At 38.0% G+C, this 22,192-nt stretch overlaps 1 protein-coding gene across 4 annotated transcripts in view; it reads right to left on the bottom strand.

Moving 5' to 3' along the window:
• Window positions 1-22,192, bottom strand: part of PLD5 (phospholipase D family member 5) — a 154,834-nt gene that overhangs the window by 114,028 nt on the left and 18,614 nt on the right. Inside the window, exon 1 of one of the 4 annotated variants that reach the window (XM_015857804.3) lies at window positions 9,360-9,776. The exons of 2 other annotated variants lie outside the window; for them this stretch is intronic. In XM_015857804.3, the coding sequence (XP_015713290.1) occupies window positions 9,360-9,362 (3 nt within the window). In that variant the 5' untranslated portion in view covers window positions 9,363-9,776. Of the gene's footprint in view, window positions 1-9,359; window positions 9,777-22,192 lie in introns of those variants that run through there. One more of the 4 variants, XM_085541267.1, reaches the window with a different exon arrangement.

Below are 22,192 nucleotides of genomic sequence, written 5' to 3'. Positions count from 1 at the left end.
TCAGCATCCACAATCTGTAAGCAAAAGTGACCTTTCAAAAAATACCAAAAAGGTAAGACTAAATTGAGACACTGAAACTAACTACATCTGCTGACCCATCCACAGGTGCAAATGTTGCCTGCAGCATTAGAGTGTGTAACATGAAAGACATTAAATTCCTAGTTTCTAACTTAGAAGTGATAATTAATGGCACAAACTCAAAAAGAAATCTTGGAAAATTCCCTCTCTCATTCCACTCAGTATGCATCTGCACTTCTTGAAAGGAACAACAGGGAAATGACACACGTCAAGTGATTATTTATTATCCTGCATAAGTCCACTGAACTATGCCTAAGTCCTCATCCTGATGGACTTCCTGCCTTGCAAGCCTAGTACGGGTGAACTGTTTGTCAGCATTGGCAAGCATGAGATCTCTGTAATGAGCTGTTCAGCAATGATTTAAAGAATTACTCTGAAATTTTATTTACCGCATAAAGAAAGAAATGAGCACCATGGCAGATGGGCAAGCATGAAAGAGGTTTTGGACTATAAATCATTTTTATTTCAGGAATAGAAGGCTCTAGTGCAGCTTTCTAAACCAAGGAATCAGACATCTGGAGACCTAATTGTAGCTTAAAACTTATTTTAATATATTTTTATTTAAATTTTTGGATGTAGGACGCTGTATGTATGTGAAGGAAAATAGCATTAATTAGCTAATCAGCTGTTACATACTTCTTACAAACAAAATCTATTATGCATGCTTTTTTCCTGGTTTGTATGGAATACCAGCCAATTCCTGGTGTAGCTTAATGAAATGACTGAATGTCCACAAGGAATTTGTCCAGGTGTAGAAAAAGTTACATGTGTGTAATTCACCAATTAGGATTCAGAAAATAATCTGCTGGAAAAATAAGAAAATAAGAGGTATTCTCTGCAGTTCAATCCTTTTCTTTATTTATGAGTGAGAAAGAGAGGGGGAGAGAATACTCACTCTAAATATGTGTACACACAGAAAAAGAATGGCAGGCTGTGTCTGAATTGTTTTTCAACTCTTTAAAGAACGGAGACATGGGAATTTTCATCTTTCAAAACAATTTGAAATCTTCAGAACGCTATTCTCTGTGGTGTTTCCCAGAAGCTTTTCTTCACTAATTTAAGCAAGAACAAACAACACTGAATTTTAATTAACTGTCAGGTACATCAGTGTATACTCCAAACCTCCTCCAGGAAACAACTATTTTAGAATTTAAGACAGAAGAGTGTTTATACCACAATAAAAAGATATGCATCCAGTGCAGCACAGTGTCAGGCTTAAAGGTAGTAAAAACCCAAAATATGGTATTCTACATCCTGCATCCATTTCCCTGGAGAACACTGTCAATTCAAAAAATAACACTTTTGGATTAAAAAGATATAAACACATTTACAAAAATGAAAAAATAAATGCCCCTACAGATCTCATGGGTGACAACCCTGCCCATGGCACGGGCATTGGAAATGGATGACCTTTAAGATCCTTTCCAACTCAATTCTATGGTTCTACTGAAAATACATGTGGCCTATATAGGTTCAGATTAGGATCCCCATGTATAGATGCAGCAAATTTGCCACATTCAGATACAAATTTCATTTCAACCATTAAAACCAACAGCACCTACTGTAAAAGAAGTTGTACAGGATTACATTATGAATGCTCTTAAACCTGACAGAAATATGGCTTCATGGTAGTGGCTGGGATTTCTCTGGAATAAATTCCTACAGAATCCATGTACGTTTTCCCAATTGCTAAGACATTATCTAGGTCAAAATTATGTTTTCTGTGTGACGCTTGATAGCAAATCAAAGCTAAACTGGCAAGAACACTCAGCTGCACATCTAACTACAGTAATACATTGACTTAGTAGAGCATGAAGGCAGGTGGAATATCCTAAGGTAACTCTTGGTAGCAAAGTTTACAGTAAAGCAAGCCAAAAAGAGCCTGTCTTTTAAAACTGAGAACAATGGGTTAGCTCCTATTTTTCAGATGCAATGGTATGGGTTGCACTGTTTTTTTGTGTTTTTAATAGAAGCCAAGGAAAGCCATTTGATAGCATCAATGAACCCTTCCCAGAACTAATGGCTGCATCATTTTCTATTCACCATATATTCTCGAAGCATTCTCAGGAGAGACAGGGCCACTTTGTGCTGAAGGTTTCTTTGGGCGACACTGAGAGCACCTGTGGTTCTGCCAAAGAGTTTCCAAGGGTGGTTAAGCTGTCTGGTCTAAGAGACAAATGTCATCACACCCTGTGCCTACAGTTTTATTTGAAGAAAGCTTAAACAAGATCCACTAAAGCTGTTTCTCTTTCCATGGAAATTGGAGGAATAGTGGGAACTGGAATATTTTCTGTGTTTAGGACGTGGTTAATTCCAGGAAAGTCATAACACTCTACATGTGGTAGCAAGCATTACCAAGATTAAGCCCCAAGGAACTGACTTGTTTTCATATCCAATGTCTGAGTCACCTTTGAATTACTTTCTAAGTAACACAGTATTTCACAGCAGGTGAGTTATTATCGTGATCTTCTCCAGAGGTTGTTTTTCATTTTAAAGAATCATGGCTGTGATCTCATAGCAGCAGCAACCACGTACACAATTTAAAGTGCATTAAAGAGAGGAGAAAAAGAACAGCAACTAAACTAAAACAACAGCAAAACACTTCTGTGCAATGAAACAAACCGTGACAAGAATGGCCTATATTAGTTCTCTATTAAAATTGCTGTATAACAAATCACTAACACATTTTGATCTAAAATTACTTTCTGAAGAGACAGATTATTAGGAAAAAAAAAGAGTACATTACAAGTAGAAAACTATTCAAAAAACCTTTATACTACTGGTAAATTAATAACATATGCTATCACTCCAGAGAAGTAGTTTTTCACCCTATAATTATCCATTTCTATTAAGTACGGTCTCAGGCAACATCTTGCAGGTATCTTTTACATATGTGCATTTAATTATGTTGTTCCTGAAAATACCCACCTACTCTCTCTCCATCATCTACTGGAAGGATGTAAATGCTTCCTCTCCAGCAGAAGAACTGACAAAGATCTGAGCAAATATTTCACTGTTTTTTGACCATTAAAATGATCCACAGCAAACGTATTACTTCCATTACTTTGCACCAGGGAATTAATATAGCTGCTAAAAGTCCTAATACTACTAAAGTTATTCTAAATAAACATTTACTAGCAATTGTGGGGCTTGGGGTGTTTTGTTTTTAGCATTACATTCATCCCTAGGATTCTTCCATAAATACTTCCCCATTTTTCTTTCTTAAGAGGAGACTGTGAAGGCAACTTCAGCAAACTTAAGAGAGGCATTGCACTTGGGGAACTTGTGACACAAATAAAAAAGAACTAGAGATATTTATGTAACAAAATCACAGTTTTCTGTAGGTGTGGTAAAGGGAGAATGGTTGGACTACACGGTCTTGTAGGTCCTTTCCAACCTTGTGATTCTATGCTTATAAGTTCTGAAGTGTCATGTAATAACCTTCCTTCTACAACATAGATAAGAAACTGCATCATAAATGATTTCTTCAATTAGATAGTTCATATTTTTCATGACTTCAGGGGGTTCTAAAAACAACACAGTAGGACTCACATTTACCCTGGGTTGCTTTAAATTTGTTAACTTTTCCCAAGCACTTAACTATACTTAAGTCCTACTGGGCTGTAGCACCTATCATAGTGTAAAATGAAATACTTAAATACTCAGGTATAATAATACTCTTCTCACAGGTGGAGAAGATAGAACCGCCCGTCACTTCTTGGTTACATGACCACATCAACAGCAAGGGAGAAAGGAAACGCAGTCCATGAACAGCCAATGAGTACAGAGAGGAAACAGCTAAGCACAAGGATTTTCAAAATCATCTAAAAGAGACTCCAAGACATTCTGCTTGTAGTATTCCTAATGTGTTGTATTCATCTGTCACATAGAATTCAGTTTTCTCATGTTCTGCATTATAAAGAAGCCAATTTTCTTTCCACCTGTGCTGTACTGGAAGAATTATTAGATGCAACTGCTGCTTTTGTGGTGGATCCTCTGTAATAGTGGACTGAACAGTAGCACAGAAAAAGGTTTCTTTTCAACATACCTATCACTTTTGACAATCATGCAAAGAGAAAAGTAAGAAAATTTCAGCAGTGCACGCAATAGGTTTTGTACAGTAAGTAAAGAACCTAACAAAGGCTAATTGACTTATTGGAGCTTTTCATCATATAGCACTTTATCAGCATTTCTAAAATTACTCCCTTCTATTTCCTCAACGAAAGAAAAAAAAAAAAATAAAAAGGGACTGGAAGCATTTCATTTTTCTATCCTAGGTTTTGCAATTGAATATTATTTATTTTTATCCAAATGAATCAGAGGTCTGCAAAGTATTTCTTTGTTTATTCACAACTTGGTAGCTGAAACAGCATCTTTGGCTGAAATCAAATCAAATGTATACAGTTCCAAAACTTTCTCTCCAGAATTAATGCTGATAAAAACTATATGATATCACAAAGATTGTTCTTTCTGAACATGAACAAACAAAAACTGTCAGAAGTATTGACAGGAATAAAGTAAAATGAGAGGTGCAGTCCTGCAGCATCTTTCTCCTTGCCATTTCTTCTAAATAAATCTCTGTTATCACATGGTCAAATAAATACCCACATAATAACCAAAACAGGTGTTCTCCCTGTTACTGGATATACAAATATGTATGAAAAAACATGTCAGCAGCTTCTAGCCTGGTAACCTTAAACACATGCACTCCCTCCTACCCTGTGACAGAGAGGAAATCATATGAAAGTCATACAAAAATGCCACATCCCAGTGAATAATGGAAAGAAAGAAACACACAATTTGAGAACATCTCTGACCTATCCGAAAGGTTAGCACTACTGCAGTTAAGCCTCCACTAAGAAAGCTATCCTACTACAGAAATGGAGATAGAAGAGCTATGGGTTTCACACAGTTATCTGTCAATCCTTTTCAGTTGAATAAATACCCACACCAGAGATTTCCTCATTCCAAAACCTTCATGGATCCAAAAGCTTTAGACGTATACCTGGAGTGTATCTTGGTGAACAGAGAGGAAGTGGAGCTCCAGGCACAGTTTCAGAAGAGCAGATGACACTTGTCTCAGAGTTCTCCACTTCATTATTAAATGATAAAAGAGAGTTGACTATGTAGCTGTATCCTCAGGTGACACAGCTACATTGGAAAACATATTTAAAGAAAATGTCCTTAACTGCTGAAATATACAGTAGACAAAAAACAAAGTACAAGACTGGGAGAGCTTAAGTAGCAAGCTTCCCATCACTAAAACTGGAAGTCCAGTCAAGCTGTGCAAGTGCATCTCCCACCAGCACACACTAACCAGCCTCAGTTCTGACCAGATCACACTCCTTATTACAGGCAGCACACCCTTCAGAGCACAACTCCCTGATTGACTTATTTTACATCTCTACATTATCAGTTGCTACAGAGGCATTGGAACACTTGTCTACTCTGAGTTTTTTTCTTTTTATTTATGTAGAACACTTACGCACAATTTTTTGCGGTATTCTCAATATGATCATGACATATACAAGCAATTACATGCAGCAAAACATCATGTTGCTATGACAGTCCTAACATACACAGGCAACAGTTTTGTCTGGGTATTTCAAAATAGTGTGAATACTCTAATATGAGCAACACCAGGTGAAGGAAAATACAAATTATCTGGCTCGCTGTAAGTCTATTTCTTGTGAAGCTGCTCCCATTAATTATTTCATGTGGAGACCAGACTGACCGTTTCCCTTGCTTTAATTTTCTCCTGCCTTCCCTTCTGCCATCAAGACAGACTAAGGCTAGAAGCATCCCTTCCTAATAATTTTTTTGTATATCACACAGATGAAGGAATAAAAACCTGCCTAGAACACAGATGCAGCAGACATGCTAATACATTATGTAAACCACAGTAAATAATTTATATCTTCCTGAAAGCATTTTATGTTGCACTGCCTCTCTGATGGCACAATTTAAAACATGGGTTTCAGTGAGCTAATACACCTGATCTGCAGAGTATATTGATACTGAAATACAAGTAAAACAGCTTAAAAAAAAATAAATTCACCACAACCAAAAATTATTCCAGTTTAGAAAACCTTGCATAAACCTTTTTTGCTGTCATATTTCTTTCACTGAAACTACCCAGACTCCATAAATATGGATGCTGAAATTTCAAAACTGATGCTCTTTCCATTATGAATAAACTCAAACGTACACCTGCATATATATCAGCATTACATTTCAATTAAACATCAATGCTTGTCTTTTTCTTCCTCTTCTACACAAGCAGTATCTATGGAGTAAAGCATGAACTTCATCCTACATATGGTGCACAGACTTGCTGGTGTGTTAAGGAGCCCGTTACACAGCTACAGCACACTACAGTGCATCACCTGAATAAAACTGTGCCAAAAGTTAATTGAGGCACGTCAGCTGGCACTAAGCACACACGATCTGTCATTCATCAAAGCTGTACTGTACTAAGATTTTTGACTAAAACCATTCAGCAGCAGTATTATGAGAGTCAGCATGACTGCTTCTGAATGCCCAAAGTAAATTTTTTGGCCAAGAAAGTAGAAGAACAAAGCAAAAACCTAAGGCTGAAAAAATCTAAGGATATTACCTAGTGTGAAGTCAAGCTCATAGAGACAGAAAGCAACTATGCTCCCTTATTTAAGACCTGCCTGGACGCCTACCTGTGTGACATAGTGTAGGGAGCCTGCTTTGGCAGGGAGGTTGGACTCGATGAACTCTAGAGGTCCCTTCCAACCCCTACAATTCTGTGATTCTGTGATTATTCCCCTGTATGTGAAACACAGTTCAAACGTTTATAGCTATGATCTTAAAACACAGGGTTATATTCTCAGGCAGAACTTCTGCTTAGTCACTGGGATTCAAAAGAAGTTTTTATCCTAAACTCATTTGGATGAACACAGTATCCAGTTGTAGAATTACGTTATTTGTTTTTAAACAATCCTCACTGTACCCAGCATCTCTTCTACTGTTCTTAAATCATACTTCATTAGAAGTTACTCCAATAGTCAAGCTTATGTCCTCCCAATTTTTCAAGTAAAGCTTGTACATTACTTGTTATTGTTGCTGCTGTTAGAAATTAAGACTTTGAGTGATTAAACTTAGATCTCAATCACATAGTTTGCAATACTAACATAGGACCACTGATTTACACTCTGAAACAAATCCTGTCACACTGAAAATATAAAAGACTGCCATTCGGACCACATGTGCCATTCCTAATACAGCAGATTCCTATTGAGAGTTCTTCTCGGGGGGAGTGGGAAGAATTATTATTAATGTTCTTAATCTGCCCCCTCAGTCCCTCTTGCCCCAGGAACAGCAAACATGAAAGATCTTTTCCCATGCAATCTTAACTAAAAGATCTCTTGTGAACTGCCTGCACTAATTGCCTAACTAATCCATGTCAAGCAAAACACAAAGCAAGTTTACTTTGGATTAATCTTTATCAAGAGCAAATACGTGGCAGTATATGAATAGTTTTATCACTAGGAAACAGCATTTTCTTTGATTCGCTATAAGAGAAGTCACACATCTGGAAACACGTATAACCTCCTTCGTTATTCGTCAAGTTCTGAGTTTACAATAGAAGAAAAAAAAAAAAAAAAAAGCCAGTCCCTGCATCTACAATTCTTTCATATACCAGAACTTAGATACAAGGCAGTACAAACCTTTATTAACTGTTGAACTGCACATTGTTGACTGAGAGTAAATTACATTATTATAAGTTCTCCTCAGTTAATTAATATCAGTACTTAATAGCTATTCAACATTGAGCATTATTGTCAAGGAAATGGTAGTAACATTTAACAATACTTATGCTCATACTTAATATCTTTCCAAGAAGCTTACAGCCTGGTTTCTGTTCAATCATTGATTTCCTAATCCATAGTGTATGTTGAGAAGGGCAACATAAGTCTTAAATATTTTTAAGTGTGTTTACAGTCACAATCACGGAGCATATAGGTCAGCATTTCACTAGCTATAATACTTCAGTATTATTTCTTGCTATGCTGTAAAACCACATAGGAAAAGATCAGACAGCATTCGGGGGCAGTTTACTTCCAGAATTCTAGTCCTCGTACTGCTGAGCAACAATAAATACACAAGACAGACAAACAATACCGAATCAGACCTTCTCACATCTGCTACACACTTTCCAAACTCTCACAGTTGCTATTTTAAAATTATTTTCTCCCATTTGAATCACAAAGAGAATAATTTTCCACGCATCAGCTGGGCTGTCAAGGAAGCAGATTTCACTACTCTCCTGACTTCAGTAATTTGATTTCCTCTCACCCTGATGTAATGTAACTTCAAAATCAATGCATTCCTGGACTTCAGCATGCACTTAAAGTGAATGGCTGAGTTCCCATATAGGAGATTGGTGGTGGTGGGGTGTTGTTTTATGTTGTTGTTGTTTTAAATTGAAACATGCATCATATTCAGTCTTAACAATGAATCTTGGGAGCAAACACTCCCCAAATTTGCCTTAACACCCACCAGTTCTTTAATACCTAAAAAACACCTGACAATTACAATATTTTGTTGCATCTCCAGACATTGCTTTAACTTCTAATAAAATTGGCACTGTCAGTAAATTTGGTTTCTATATTAACACGTTTTATATCCTATTTTTATTATTTTAATATTCGAATTGTTACAAAGCATAAAAGTACCCAGAAAGTTTCCCTTCCTTATTCCCCCTTGCATATGCAATGTGACCAATAGGTCTTCACAGATTAAAAACCTGGAAAAATAAAAACTTCCTAGCACCCTGAAAGTAGAAAGGTACATACTGAGCATCTCTGCTCCTTGAAAAACAAAGCCAAAATAAGCAGCACCTAAGAGAAAACATAGAAACATGCAATTTGCATAAGCAATCAGCATCGATTTATTTATATTTTTATGTATACAATCTCTGTGTTTATTATTGTGAGATGATATTAAAAGCCCATGCAGCTGTCCTTCTGCACTGGAACAATTAGACAAGCTCATATTTTACATCAAGTTCTAGTTAGCAGTCCAGCCCAATTTTAAAAGATTTTATATTAGCTGCACAATATGGTCAGTGCCAAAGATATCTGTCACCAACTTGCTTTGCTGATCTCTTTCAGCAAAACACTGAGGATGCCTCTTAGCTTACACATGCAGGTTTTGGTTTAAAAAACTGTTTCCCTACTAATTTAATCACCTTTCAGGCATTCTTTTCAAAGTAATAATCTAAAGCTGGTGAAAAGTAAAGCGCTGCTTACCATTGTGATCCAATATTTTCCACGTCCCTCGAGTCCCCCAGCAAGGAGCTGTTGCACTGCTTACTAGAGACACCGGAGGCTTTGGAAGCAGAGAATGTTTCATGTGGTTAAAATGTATCACCACTGATTATATTTCAGTCCCTCAATTCCTAGCCTTGATGCTCTGGAAATCAGCCAATCCAAGCAATAAAGAGGTTTGCAATAAGAAGTTGCAGGATTTTCACAGCGAATGCTTCATGAAAATGTTTTGCTTCTTGACACTTGTTTTTTTTATATATCCACTAAATGTTAAAATAAATCCTGGCTCCCTCTTCCCTCCTCCTCTTTTTTTCCCTCCCTTTCAAAATGAGATTCATATATTGTTCACAAGGGACTTTAGCACTTGCTACAGCTAGGCACAGTGCAGACAGGCTTCGTGCCAGGTTCTGCATACATCTCTGCCAAGATACCTGAATCTTGACTTGCAACACACCCTGTTATTCCAAACATGGATCTTCCTAAGCCAAAGCTCCAAACTTTGCCAAAGCACACAGCGTTTTGTGAAATAGCCAAATGCCCCTTTGGATAAAAATTACCTGCAATGTGGTTGTTATTTCTTGGATTTTTTATAACATGCTTTTTCCTAGTAAAGCCAAGATGGTGACTTCCAAAGAGATGAAATGATCAGTTGAAATTTCTACTACATGCTTTCAACACCATCTCTCTCAAAAATATACACCACAGAAAATCTCTCTGCAATGCTGTGATTAAGATTAATTACTTAATTCATATTGTAATGTGAATGTCTTACTGTGCCCAGCAACTGTCAAGGATGCTGTGGTAGGCGTGACACAAAAAAGGGAAGAAAGACCTGATTCCACAGAGTTTATTAGCATCAAAGAACAGAGTAAGAAATGGAAGAGAGGCGGAACCAAATAAAATGATGTCTAGTTTGACATGGACTTACAGAAATACCTCCACAGCCTGATCATTTGTAAGCCTTTTGTGCATCATAATAAACAAATTTTAAAGAAAGAGACTATGGAGATTATTCTTGGTGCTGCTCTCAGCAGGTAAGCATTCATTAATGTGTAAAATTGGGATGAATGAAAGAGAATGGATTGGTGCTTCTGTCACGAGAACTTATAAAGATCCAGAACAGTTAAGACCATGCCCTGCATAAGGATGAAATAAAGTCAGAAAATACGTTCACACTGTTCAGTTCACCACAGGATACTACAATGATTTTCATAGTACCTGCATGAATGACTATGACAGAGCAGGGCTGACCTCAAAAAAAAAAAAGCAGGAAAAAGGATGACCGACTAATTTGCAGGCAAGCTGAAGGAGAGCAGGTCAGAAATTGGAACTGTTGAAATAACAATTAATTTATTTTAAAATTACATACAGGAATAAAATTTAGATATCAACTCTGAAAACTATTTTTTGTACACAGAGAAAGTGTAAAGATCATAGTAAAAAATGATACGTTATGGACACCGTGGCTGTTTTCCAGATGGAAGCGCCAATACAGAAATCTACTGAGCTAGATGTCTAAGCTTGACAGCCAGAAGCAGCTTTCTCCTGAAAGAAATTCTGAAGTTCTGGATGAAGAAGAAACATCTGAAATAAATATATTTACAGATCTTTTTTATAAAGATTAATTTGACCTGAATTTACAGGTGTGAACATTTGGTACAAATAAATAAATTTCAACCCCTTTGAAATGTACAAAGATGGCATTAACAAAAGATACCTACTGTGATAGGGATCAAATGCCAAATATTAAGATATGTGGCCAACACTTGTCTCTGTGTGTTTCTGCAGTAAGTCTGTATGGAGTAGGGTGATATCACTATGTGAAACTTACAGTTTCCAAGTTTGCCTCTCAGTCAATGTAACCAGGATGCCTCAATTGAATTATTAAGTAGTTAAACATTAACTAAATAAAGCAGATTTCAGAGTGAATACTGGCACTGCATCCTCATAATTAAAATACACATCTTACAAACTAAAGTGCAAATATCATCTCCTAAACTCAACAGATATTATCCATACAACTACAGAGGCATAAAAAATATTAATGTTGACTTCTTGCTTCAGTAAATCACCTTTTTCCTTATTCCTTCCAACATACATACTGAGAAAAAGGAGAGTCCACATGATAGACATAATATACTGATGTAATAATTGCAACAGTTTAAGCTTGAACCTCAACTTTTACATCTAGACAAGCCTTAAAGATTAAGTATTTTCTTTGCAGAAGTTTTATGGACAGGTCTACAGTTTATCTTCTATGTAAGAAGAAATCATATTCATCCCAAGTTTGGGTTAACGCACTTAACTCAAACCCTTAACCCTGTGCTAACTGCCTATAGCCTTGTCCTGCAAATATAGTCATATATTGTCAGGCTTGACTCCATTTGATAGGCTATCATCATGAATCCCATGCTTTAGAAGCCATTTCTAAAGTCAAAAAAAAGCACTCAGAGGCATCTGATCACACTCTTCTAACACCTGCAGAAATACAGCAAGCAGCCCATATAGTAAAAACACATAGCAATCCTTAAGCAATAATGTCAATGACACAAGGGTATCATTGAATGATCTAAATGATCAAGGAGCTCAGAATGAAACTGACAACCCAAAGTTGAATTAAAAGTAATCTGATATGTGTGATAGAAACAACTTGCGTTGTCAGATCTACTTCTGCCTTCATGTTCTCTGCAGCACTTAAACCTTCACACTGGAGCCCTCAATCTGCAACAACTGAACAGTTGAATTATGAGATACTGATCAAGGCAACTGATCAAAGAGCTTCTGCCCTGGTGGAATTTCTTTTATTTTGGCATTTGATTGCTACATTAAGACAGGATGGAAAAACAAAGTATCTCAATTTTTCAATTAAGGAGAGGTCCAAAAAGAAATTACATACAGAACTGTTGAGTCATTTTGGATTTGCTTGAGATGCTGCAAAGCCAAAGAGGACACATAGTTACAGTTTTCTTGGCATACTCTGTAAGCCTGACCAAACTGTCCCCAACATTACATAGCATCATCTTTCCCTATAGATTGTAATAAATAATGAAAATATCTATATAAATCTTGCTATGAATGGCTAAAATTAAATCATAGTTCTAATAAATATTAAGACAAGCATATGAGCTATTACTTGACTTTACAGTACTAAGTAAACTAGGTTATGTTTGTCTGCATGATGTCTAAACATAACAAAACAAACCAAGTTCGAAACTTCAAAAGCACCTACACAAGAAATGTAATAAAAGACTCTGAATTTTTAAATAATTTAATATTTCAGAAAATATGCACTTTTTTCCCTATTCCTTTTCCAAAAGGTCACACAGAAAAGATTTTAAACCATCATGATAATTGGGGTCTATAAAGAACAGCAAAATGCACTTTCTCATTTTAGGTATACTCAATTCAATCAGGAATATGAAAACTGCAAACTGAGATGGAACCAAGTCATTTCAAAATTTTTAGACATTCTCTTTAGGATTAAAATTCAAACCCAGTTTATAGCTTGTCTTGGACAGACAGACTTGAAAATATAATTGTTAGAGGCCTCCAGCACAGAGAGACATTCCTGAACAGTACCAAGATGGCAGAGGAGTGGATACTCAAGAAATTATATGGCAGTAAATATTTTTGATTTCTGTCTGTCTCCATAGAAGCCTAATAGATGACCAGACCCTCAAAACTAGTGTTCTGCAAGAGCAAGAACCATATTCCTACATTTTTTTTTTCTTTTACCATGATATTATTTGCACGCAACAAATTCCAAAACACATTTCAAATAGCACCTTCTGTTTGCTTAAGCCTTTTCACTTGGCCCATTACATCAAGATAAGCACTAACCCAGCAGTTACAGTTTTTCAACTGCAATGAGCACAGGGAAAGAACATATACAGAATAGCAAAGCCTAATTAACAACACCAAAGGCTGAAACAGGGCTGTAAAACTTTAGCACTCTCAGTGACTTCTGGCCTGCCCAGCCCTGAAATGACACACCAACTCACAGTACAGGGAATGATCCTGTCCAAAGCCAACACCTGCTATTTAATAGGGTACTATCAATATACAGACAAAAAATGAGTTTTCACTGTTGCGAAGACCAAGCTTTGCTCATTTTGGGAAGATTAGAAATAGTGAGTTAAAGTTAATAACAGCTGTAAAAAAAACTGCCATCATATTAAATAAGTCTATTTCTTAATATAAATTTTTCTACATCTGTCAGATACAGCTGCAAAAACATATGAGTGCTGCCTCCCAGAGCCCAGCTGACTGGAAATTATGCTTTCCTTTATTTTGCTGTGGAACACTGACTCAATACCTAAGGAATCATCTTCAGTGAAACAACAGCTAGTCTCCCCACCTCTGCCAACCACCACAGAGAGTGGGCTATGCAGAGCCTTCCCAGCCCCTGCTATGCACAAACCTAGGTCTCTCTATTGCCTTAATAGCAATGCTAGAGAACAGAAGCACAACAAAGTTAAACCCATCTCTCTCATGCCCACACAAGTTTGTAACAGAAAGCAGTTACTAGGCCTGCTGTCCCCAAGGCTGCACAGCCTAAGCAACCCACTGCTCCTGCAATGCCTGGAGCAGCCCAATGGCAGAGAAGCCTCTACAGCTCCCTACAGAGACAGCTGTGAGGGAGGCACAGAAGCTACACTGAGAGGGTGGGCAGCTTCCACCTTCTGTCACCAGCAAAGGGGAGGACATAGTGTCTATACATCCCGCAGCCAAACAATTCCACAACTGGAACCCTTTGATCCAACTACTGAAATTAGCACATCACTGTAGGTGTGGTCTAGAGCAAGAAACAGACATGTAAGGAGTCCCATTTAAAGAAATTAGATTCTAGTCCATGGTATTTTGGTGAGTAATTACTGTCACATCTCTGCAGACTGTGACAGTGAGAGGGTCCAAGGGAATGGCATGGATCTGGGAGGTGCAGTGGGGGTTAGGGACACGTTCTGCACCAGAGGGCAGTGGGTATGGAACAGGCTGCCAAGGGCAGTGGACACAGCCCAAGTAACAGAGTTTAGGGAGTGTTGCAATGCTGCTCTCAGACACTGGGTTTGGGTTTTTGGACTTTGTGTGGAACCAGGGTCAGACTGTGATCCTTATGAGTCCCTTCCTGCTCAGGATAATAAATCATTCTATGTTTTAAGCATCTTCGCATGACAAATTAATCCAAAAGTTGTATATTTTATTTGTTTAAAAAGCAAAGTCCTATCCTAATTTGTTTAATCCAAATTATCTTTATAATCTTCCTTCCTATATATGTTAGTGAAGATGGCACACAGCCTTTAGATACTGAAACTGTTACCAACGCGAGACCTCATTTATAAACAAACAATTTCCAGCGCTGAGAAAAACAGCTAACGGAGCAGTATTCCCTCCATTAACTTCCGCTCCCAAAGAAACACTTGCCCACATTCCCTGCAGGAAAGAAAAGACTCAGTGCCGACACAGACGAGCACAGCCTTCGTTTCCGCGGCAGCTCCCGGCAGCCGCTGTCCGCCGCCTTCCACCACGAGAGGGAGGTGCAGCACTGCGGGCCCCCGCTTCGCCAGCAGAGCGGACAGCAACCACGCAAGGCTCTCATTCCTTTATAATAAGCACTTGAACTAACTTAATTAAGCTTAGTAAGAATGATTGCAGCATATGCTAGTGAGTACTTAATTAAACATCTTTATCCAAGAAGCTTACATAATGTATACGTTGAAAAACAGCTAATTTCTAGAGCAGCTAATCATTACACATACATTAGTACTTGGTCTCCTATGAAACAGTATTCCCTGCATTGATGTAATTCAGTTTTGTTTCCACGTGAAGTTGCATATAATATAATTTTCCTGGGTTGCAGAAGACATTTAATGGTGCTGCAGTACTCTGCTTATGCCAGTCTCAAACTGGGATAGAAGTAGAAAATGGCAGAAAGATCAAAGCTGGAGCCACTGAACTGAGAACAGTCTGAGAGAGAAATGGAGAAATTGAACGGCACCAAGGAGATCTTTAGCCCAGTGGTCACAACGAACTACAAGAGATGAGGAATATCTACATCCGTGATCAAGATGTTCCTGCAGCACTGCCTTCATCAGAATGCAGGTGCCTGTTACAGAGGTACATGCTACAAAGAGATAGCTCTTGAAAGCCCCAGAGGAAACAAGCACAGCAAGGTACTACTGCAACGTCACATCAGCAAGAGAAGGCTTGGAAAAGCAATGGATGATCAAGAGTCATCCAATATTGATGACAAAGTACTTGACAGATCAGGTGGCATGATCTGAAGCAACAGGGCCAGGAAAGTACCCAAACTGATCCTGCACAACTAGCTCAACGACAGCTACAACCTACTTCAAATTTGTCATGTTAACCTCACAAGCTGGAAGAGGACAGTTTGTACAAAAGAACTGAAAAGCAGCCAAGCAGGACCAGCATTTGTTCAGGTACCAGCCACTGGAATGGTATGTGAAGTTGGCAGCACTTATTAAACCCCTCCAAATGAATAGAGGCTGTCAGCAGGCAAAAGACTGCTACAGATCTGTGAAATCCTGAGAAGCGTAGGTGTAAGCAATGTGTATCTACAGCACAGGCTGAGCAGGAAATGGACCCGCATGGTTCTGAATGACATATGAGAATTCCCCTTGCTGTGGAACAAGACCAGCATAATTAATGAGCATCTTAATGTCAATGCATACCTGGACTGCCATCCCATGAGCTGCCAATTCTATCCAGCACAAGCTCTGTGAGAAAGACAAACTATGAAGATACAATGGGGATGGAGCAATAGGCTTAGAGAAATTTGGTGGGATTTGGCCCCAAATTAATCTCAGCAGGCAGCAATGTGAGGTGCACTGGGGATGTACTGAGGAAGCCTTAGACATCACAAAAGAGTTTCCATTCACCCACTGTGAAAAATAAAGAGAAATAGTAAACAGATGCAATCAAGTATCTATATATGATTCCACAGGTACGCTAAAATATATGTTTAAAAAAAAAAAAAAGTCAAGAAAGTGGAAAATACTCAAGATAAGCTGCCTTGATAAATAAATAAGAACATTCAGTATTAGAGATAAGCAAAGACACACAGAATAGTAAACAATAGCAAGGACAAACAGGAAAAAAAAAAATTAAGAAAGATGATTTAAGGGATGGGCTGCTTTTCTAAAGACAAATGGAGTACACACTCGAGATTTTGCCCTAGACTCACTGTGGGCAAATCCTGTGAGATTAACAGGAAAGACCTTTCACCCATTTTGCCTGGCTTTAAAAATAAAAAGTTTGTTTAAAGAAGCTTATCAAAGTGGAGTATTCTTTGTCAAGTAGTTTCAGGCTCCTACCCTTGGAAAAGTGAAGTCAAGAGTCTCACAATAAACTCTGCAAACTGACAAGTTTAAAAATAAAAATGCTGAGAAAAAGTTGGGTTATCTCACTCTGAGATGGGCAGAACTGATATGCAGAATTGCCAGTCGAAGATTTAAAGTACATTACACCTTCAAATTAGACCAAAAATCTGCTGTGATGCAGCTAAATTTGACATAACACACACAAAACAGATGCCCAGAGAGCAACACTGCTTGTTTACAAATATATATGCTCTTCACTATACGCCATAAAGTATATACATTACACTCAGATAAACTTTTGTGATGTGATGACCTCAGACAGCAGACAAGCACCCATATAGCCGCTTGCTCTCTTCTCCCCATTGATATGACAAGAGAGAGAATGAGAACAAAGCAAAAGAACTCATGAATTGAACAGAGACAATTTAGTACGTGAAGAAAAAGACAGCAAGGGACACTGGAAATCACTCACCACCTCTAACCAACAGACTGACTGCCAGCTAGTCCTCAAGGAATTACCACAGAATTCAATCCCCCTGCAATCCCCCTTGTTCCTCTAACTCCAGTTTCAATCACTGAGCGCAGTGGTGTATGGCAAGGAATAGACATCCCTCTGACCAAATTGGGTAAGTTGTACCAGCTGTATCCCTCCTACAAACCTCTTTCCCACCTTGGGCTTCTTGCTGTGGGTGGCAAGTGAGAAACAGAGAAGGCCTTTATGAAGTGCAGGCACTGTTCAGCAACAGCCAAAAAACATTAGTGCAATATCAACATGCATGTAGCCACAAATCCAAAAACACTGCACCACTCTGCACTATGAAGGCTGAATATATCCCAGCTAGACCCAGAATGCCTCTTTTGCAGCAAAGCTGAATGCAATTGCAGGAGAAGATGACAACAACCTGAACAGCTTGAAGCACTTGCAAAGTCTTTTACATGAGAATATATTACTATGCAGGTCACTCTGAAAGTAACGCCTCCTATTTATTTCCATGGAAAATAAAGCAGATACATAAAAGCACAATTACACTATTTGCTAAAGCAAATTCTCAGCTATAAAACACTTTTTCAACATAGTCACTGGCATTACCTATGTATTTTTGCTAGCAATGGACAAGAGCCTCATAAAGCACTAGCAAATGTGACCCATTGTTTCACAGCTACTATAGTGACACCACTGCTAGGAAAAAGTCTTCCACGCAGCCCATTTTTCATCAGTTCAAACCAGTGAATGTTAGAAGGCTCCATATCTGGACAATATGGTAGGCTTGATAAGACAGTCCAGCCAAGAATGGCAATGTGCTCTATGTTCTTCAGACTGATACAGAACCTGGTGTTATTCTGTAGCAAGAGAAAGACTACCTTCTTCTCTGGCCTAGTTCTGGAAGTTTGAGCCTTCAGCTTAGTCAGCACAGCAATGAAGTGGTCAGAGTTGACAGTTTGTCAGCTTTCCAGAAATCTGGAAGGATCGCTCCTTTCCTATACCAAAAGGCAGTGCATGTGACTTTATCCACTGTGGGCTACATCTTGAGCTTTTTCTTCTATGGGGAATTCATGTCATCACTCCATGGACTGCTGTTTTAACTCCAGTTTGCAGTGGTGACGCCACTTCTTGCCACTGGAAATTATGCAGTCCAGGAAACTGTAACTTTCAGACTTGTGTTGGTTAGATAGGTCCTGACAAACTTCCATACAGTGCTGTTTCTCTTCTTCTTCGAGTATTCATGGGACCCACTTGGTGCAAGCTCTGCAATAATACTTAAACATTGCCACCATCAATTTTCACATGCTGAAGCTGATATTTGGCTCCACAGTTCCCTGATTGTAACCCATCAATTGACAAGGATGAGCTGATCAAGATGCTCTTCATTTCATGGTGTGACAGCTGTGCATGGCTCTCTGGAATGTGGCTTGTTGTGCGTCTAACCTGTCTCACAACGGTCTAAACCCAGCTCATGTTCCCTATGCTTGCCTTCAAGCAAGCATCAATGAATGTCAACGGGTACCATTTTTTCTGCATGGAGGAATTCAATTCCACCCATTTGCTTTATACACACTTTCACGTCAGACACTGTACTGTCAGACTGCACCTTGGCTGACATCTGTTGCACAGCAACAGCATGTAACAGAATATTGGTGGGAAGGTTCAATCACTATAGCCATATCACAATCATTCACTTCTGATGTTATGGGCCAACATAATAAACTAGGAGGCATTACTTTTCTTTCATTGTTAATGCCTCCCCCAAAGCCCTTGCAGAGTTGATGTTCACTCAAAAGATACTAGAGAAGTAGATGGTTTACATCAGCTACAACTTAACACATGAATATTCTCAGCTTTACTCGTTGATGTTTCTAATGCTTGCCTGGAGTCAGTTGGTAAAATGACATCAACAGCTACAGTAAAGGAACAAGAATAAGAAAGAACTGATCAATAGGGTGGAGGAAAAAAAAAAAAAGAAAAAAAAAACAACCACAAAAACAGTTTCACTTCCACAGACATCTTCCAGATGAAGGACGACCTGCCTGCTTTTAAGGCTGTGCTTTGCAGGCTAGCAAGAAGTGACTGAACAGCAGAATAATGATGGAACAGCAAATTTATGCATGTGTGTTGAAGCATAATATTGAACAAGAATTTACTACGTATCAGGTGCATACAGTCATCATAAGACACTGACAGAAGGAATAACAGACATTTACTGTAATTTAGATTAATACCCACATTTCTGTAGTGTAGCTGAAAGCTACTGCTCAGAAATTTAATGCTGAGTAATGAAAATCTTAATGAATTTATTATTGGTCAAGATGAACTGAAGGCACAGTTTAAGTTCATTAACAACTTAATTACCTAATGATTTTAAGTTGTCTCCAGCTAGTCCTGGGCATAATTAAGGCATGGGTATACTTCTAAGCCAAATTCTTTACTGGTTCAGCACATAGTCCCTAGTAGTTTCAACTGTGTTTCTTTTGTTTATACAGCTAAAAAACATGGCCTTGAGACTGAAGAAAATCAGTCTGACCTGCCAGGAAAAACATCAGTTTTGAAAAACCAGGGATTGAAGAACAGAGAGAATCCCACATACTCCAGAGAGAAGCTTTAAACTCATACTTTGAGTACTCAATACCTCTCTTTTCTCAGTATATCTTTAGGTGACGAGAACAATACTTTCACCCAAAAGATAAGCTGATGCCACTTACTTAACTGAAAAATGATAACATGATTCCCCAGGTCAGGCACAGAATTCTGCAGAGTAATGGCCAACTCTCAGTCTAAAATTAAACTAAATCATAGCACTACCATTTCCCACTACTGACACATAAATCTACTGCATTCCTGAAGAGGAAGTTTAATTCTACAGGTAAAAGGTACTTGGGCTCAAAGTAGACGGAAAGGAAAAATCATCTGAAGACAAATAAATTACTTGTAAAATACTACATGCCAAACATATGTAAGCTATGTCATTTAAGACTTCTGCCAGTCTAGGCACGTGGAAAAAAAAATTCACTTGCTTATAAAAGGGGAGTTACAAAGTCACCCTAAAATAGAAAAATCCATCAGGAACTCAAAAAATAAATAAAGCACTAGAAGATTCTGCCCTATCAACACACAAAAATTATGACTACTAAATATAGGAGTACACAAAACATCAAGAGTGGTATCCATCTGTGCTCTCAATGTTATGCTTGTGAATGTTGCAATTTTATTTTCAGCTTCATCTGAATAAGCTTCAGTAAGAACAGATCCCGGTAACCCACACAAGGAGCCCAAGAATGTACAACCTGGACATCAAAATACTGAACATGGTTGAAGCTGCTTCCACACTGCAGCACTTCACTACATCCTCACTGGTTAAGAGCTGAGAGAGGCTTGTCCCCAAAAGAAGCAGCTACTGAGAAAGACATTTGTCCTTGTTTGAAGAATCTGAAGGATCCAGTGCTCAGATTTAGGTTAATAGATTAATTAAAATGCTTTCTAAATAATATATTTTCTACCTTGATAATCCTTCTCCTAGGGGAGATCATGAAGTCTGTTTCTATTATTTATGAGGATTACAAGACATTTACCTAGCTAACAGAATAAAACTTGCTGAATGTATAGAATAATTTTCAAAAGACTGCAACAGCCAGAAATTGCTGTAAATAATTTGACCACTAACTGGAGGGAAAGCCGTAGCCTGTCATAGTTGGAACAGTTTACAGGAACCACTTAAAACATGAATCAACCTAGGCTGAATTCCAAATTTCTTACCATGGACCTGAATAATTAATTTCTTTATTTTCCTCCTGTTGTTTTGTTTTGCACAACCTTATTTTCCCATTTATTATTAGATAAATTATATTTGAATTCTATGCACTCTATTAATAACTGGAGGTATATACTGACACCTTCTTTTACATTGTGTTTCTCTAGGACTGCATTATTCTGTTTTTCAGCAATGTTACACTTTTCCAGGCAACTGACTGTGAATACAAAAAGTACAATTTTTCATCCACCTTCCTGGGGCCACGTTCCACAGCATATGTGATACTGTCTAAAAAAAAAAAACAACAAAAACAAAGAAACAAACAAAAAAAACAGCTCTTGGTCTCAAAGAAGAAATGCTGACTGCTTCATGAAAAGCAGCCTCAAAAAAGGAAGTTATAACTCCTTTGGAAGTCTATCTAGGTATTTTCTGAGTGCTTCTGTTTTAGTAGGCTGTTTTCAGAGTCTTGCTGAGTCCTCTGAGTTGTGCAGAAAATTCATCTCAGACTTGATTTGATTAAAAAAAAAAAAATTGAACATACTTGTGTAAGAAAACAACAGATCCTTCCCTACTCAACAGAAAGAAAAAAAAAGCTTCAATCTCATGAAGTGAATTTTTAAGATTATCCAAACGTGACGCCTACTTTGTTTTACTGAAAAGTATATTTTTCTGGCTATATGATAGGTATATCTATAACTGTATTTTAGCTTGCTCCAACAGTGTACTTTCATGACCACTCAAGCCTCTTAATCATCCCTGTCTTGCACTGGGAAATGAAATGCCATTCTCTTTAGATACCAAAAGGTAGGAAACAAATGCATCCAAGACAGATAAATTCATTAATAGTATAGAAAACATAAGTGACAGCAAATCATAAGATCTCTCCTCAGTCTGGAAAACCCAAAACAATGTAATTTCGGATGAAGTTGTGGTTGGGCACTGCGCATGCACTGATCATATCTGTACTGAGGCTTACTCATTCTACTTTCACTTTCATTTTTGTAGGGTCTTGCCTCTTACACAGTCAACTACCACTTACAGTAATTAAGTATGGAATATGGACTTGACAATGAAGAGGACTCTGGTTCAACCTCTATTGCCATACCACCAACGTTCACCTCTGACATTGCAGGCCAACATAGTAAAGTAAGAGCCATTACTTTTGGAGCAGCTTTCCTAGCAATGGACATATAAACACAGCAAGGCTAAATCTGAATTCATATGAATGAAA

This window comes from Coturnix japonica, chromosome 3 (genome assembly GCF_054131305.1).
Source record: "Coturnix japonica strain WE chromosome 3, WE-NBRP24, whole genome shotgun sequence".
Lineage (NCBI taxonomy): Eukaryota > Metazoa > Chordata > Aves > Galliformes > Phasianidae > Coturnix > Coturnix japonica.
The sequence above is the reverse complement of the archived record's forward strand: the minus strand, read 5'-3'. Positions and strand labels throughout refer to the sequence as shown.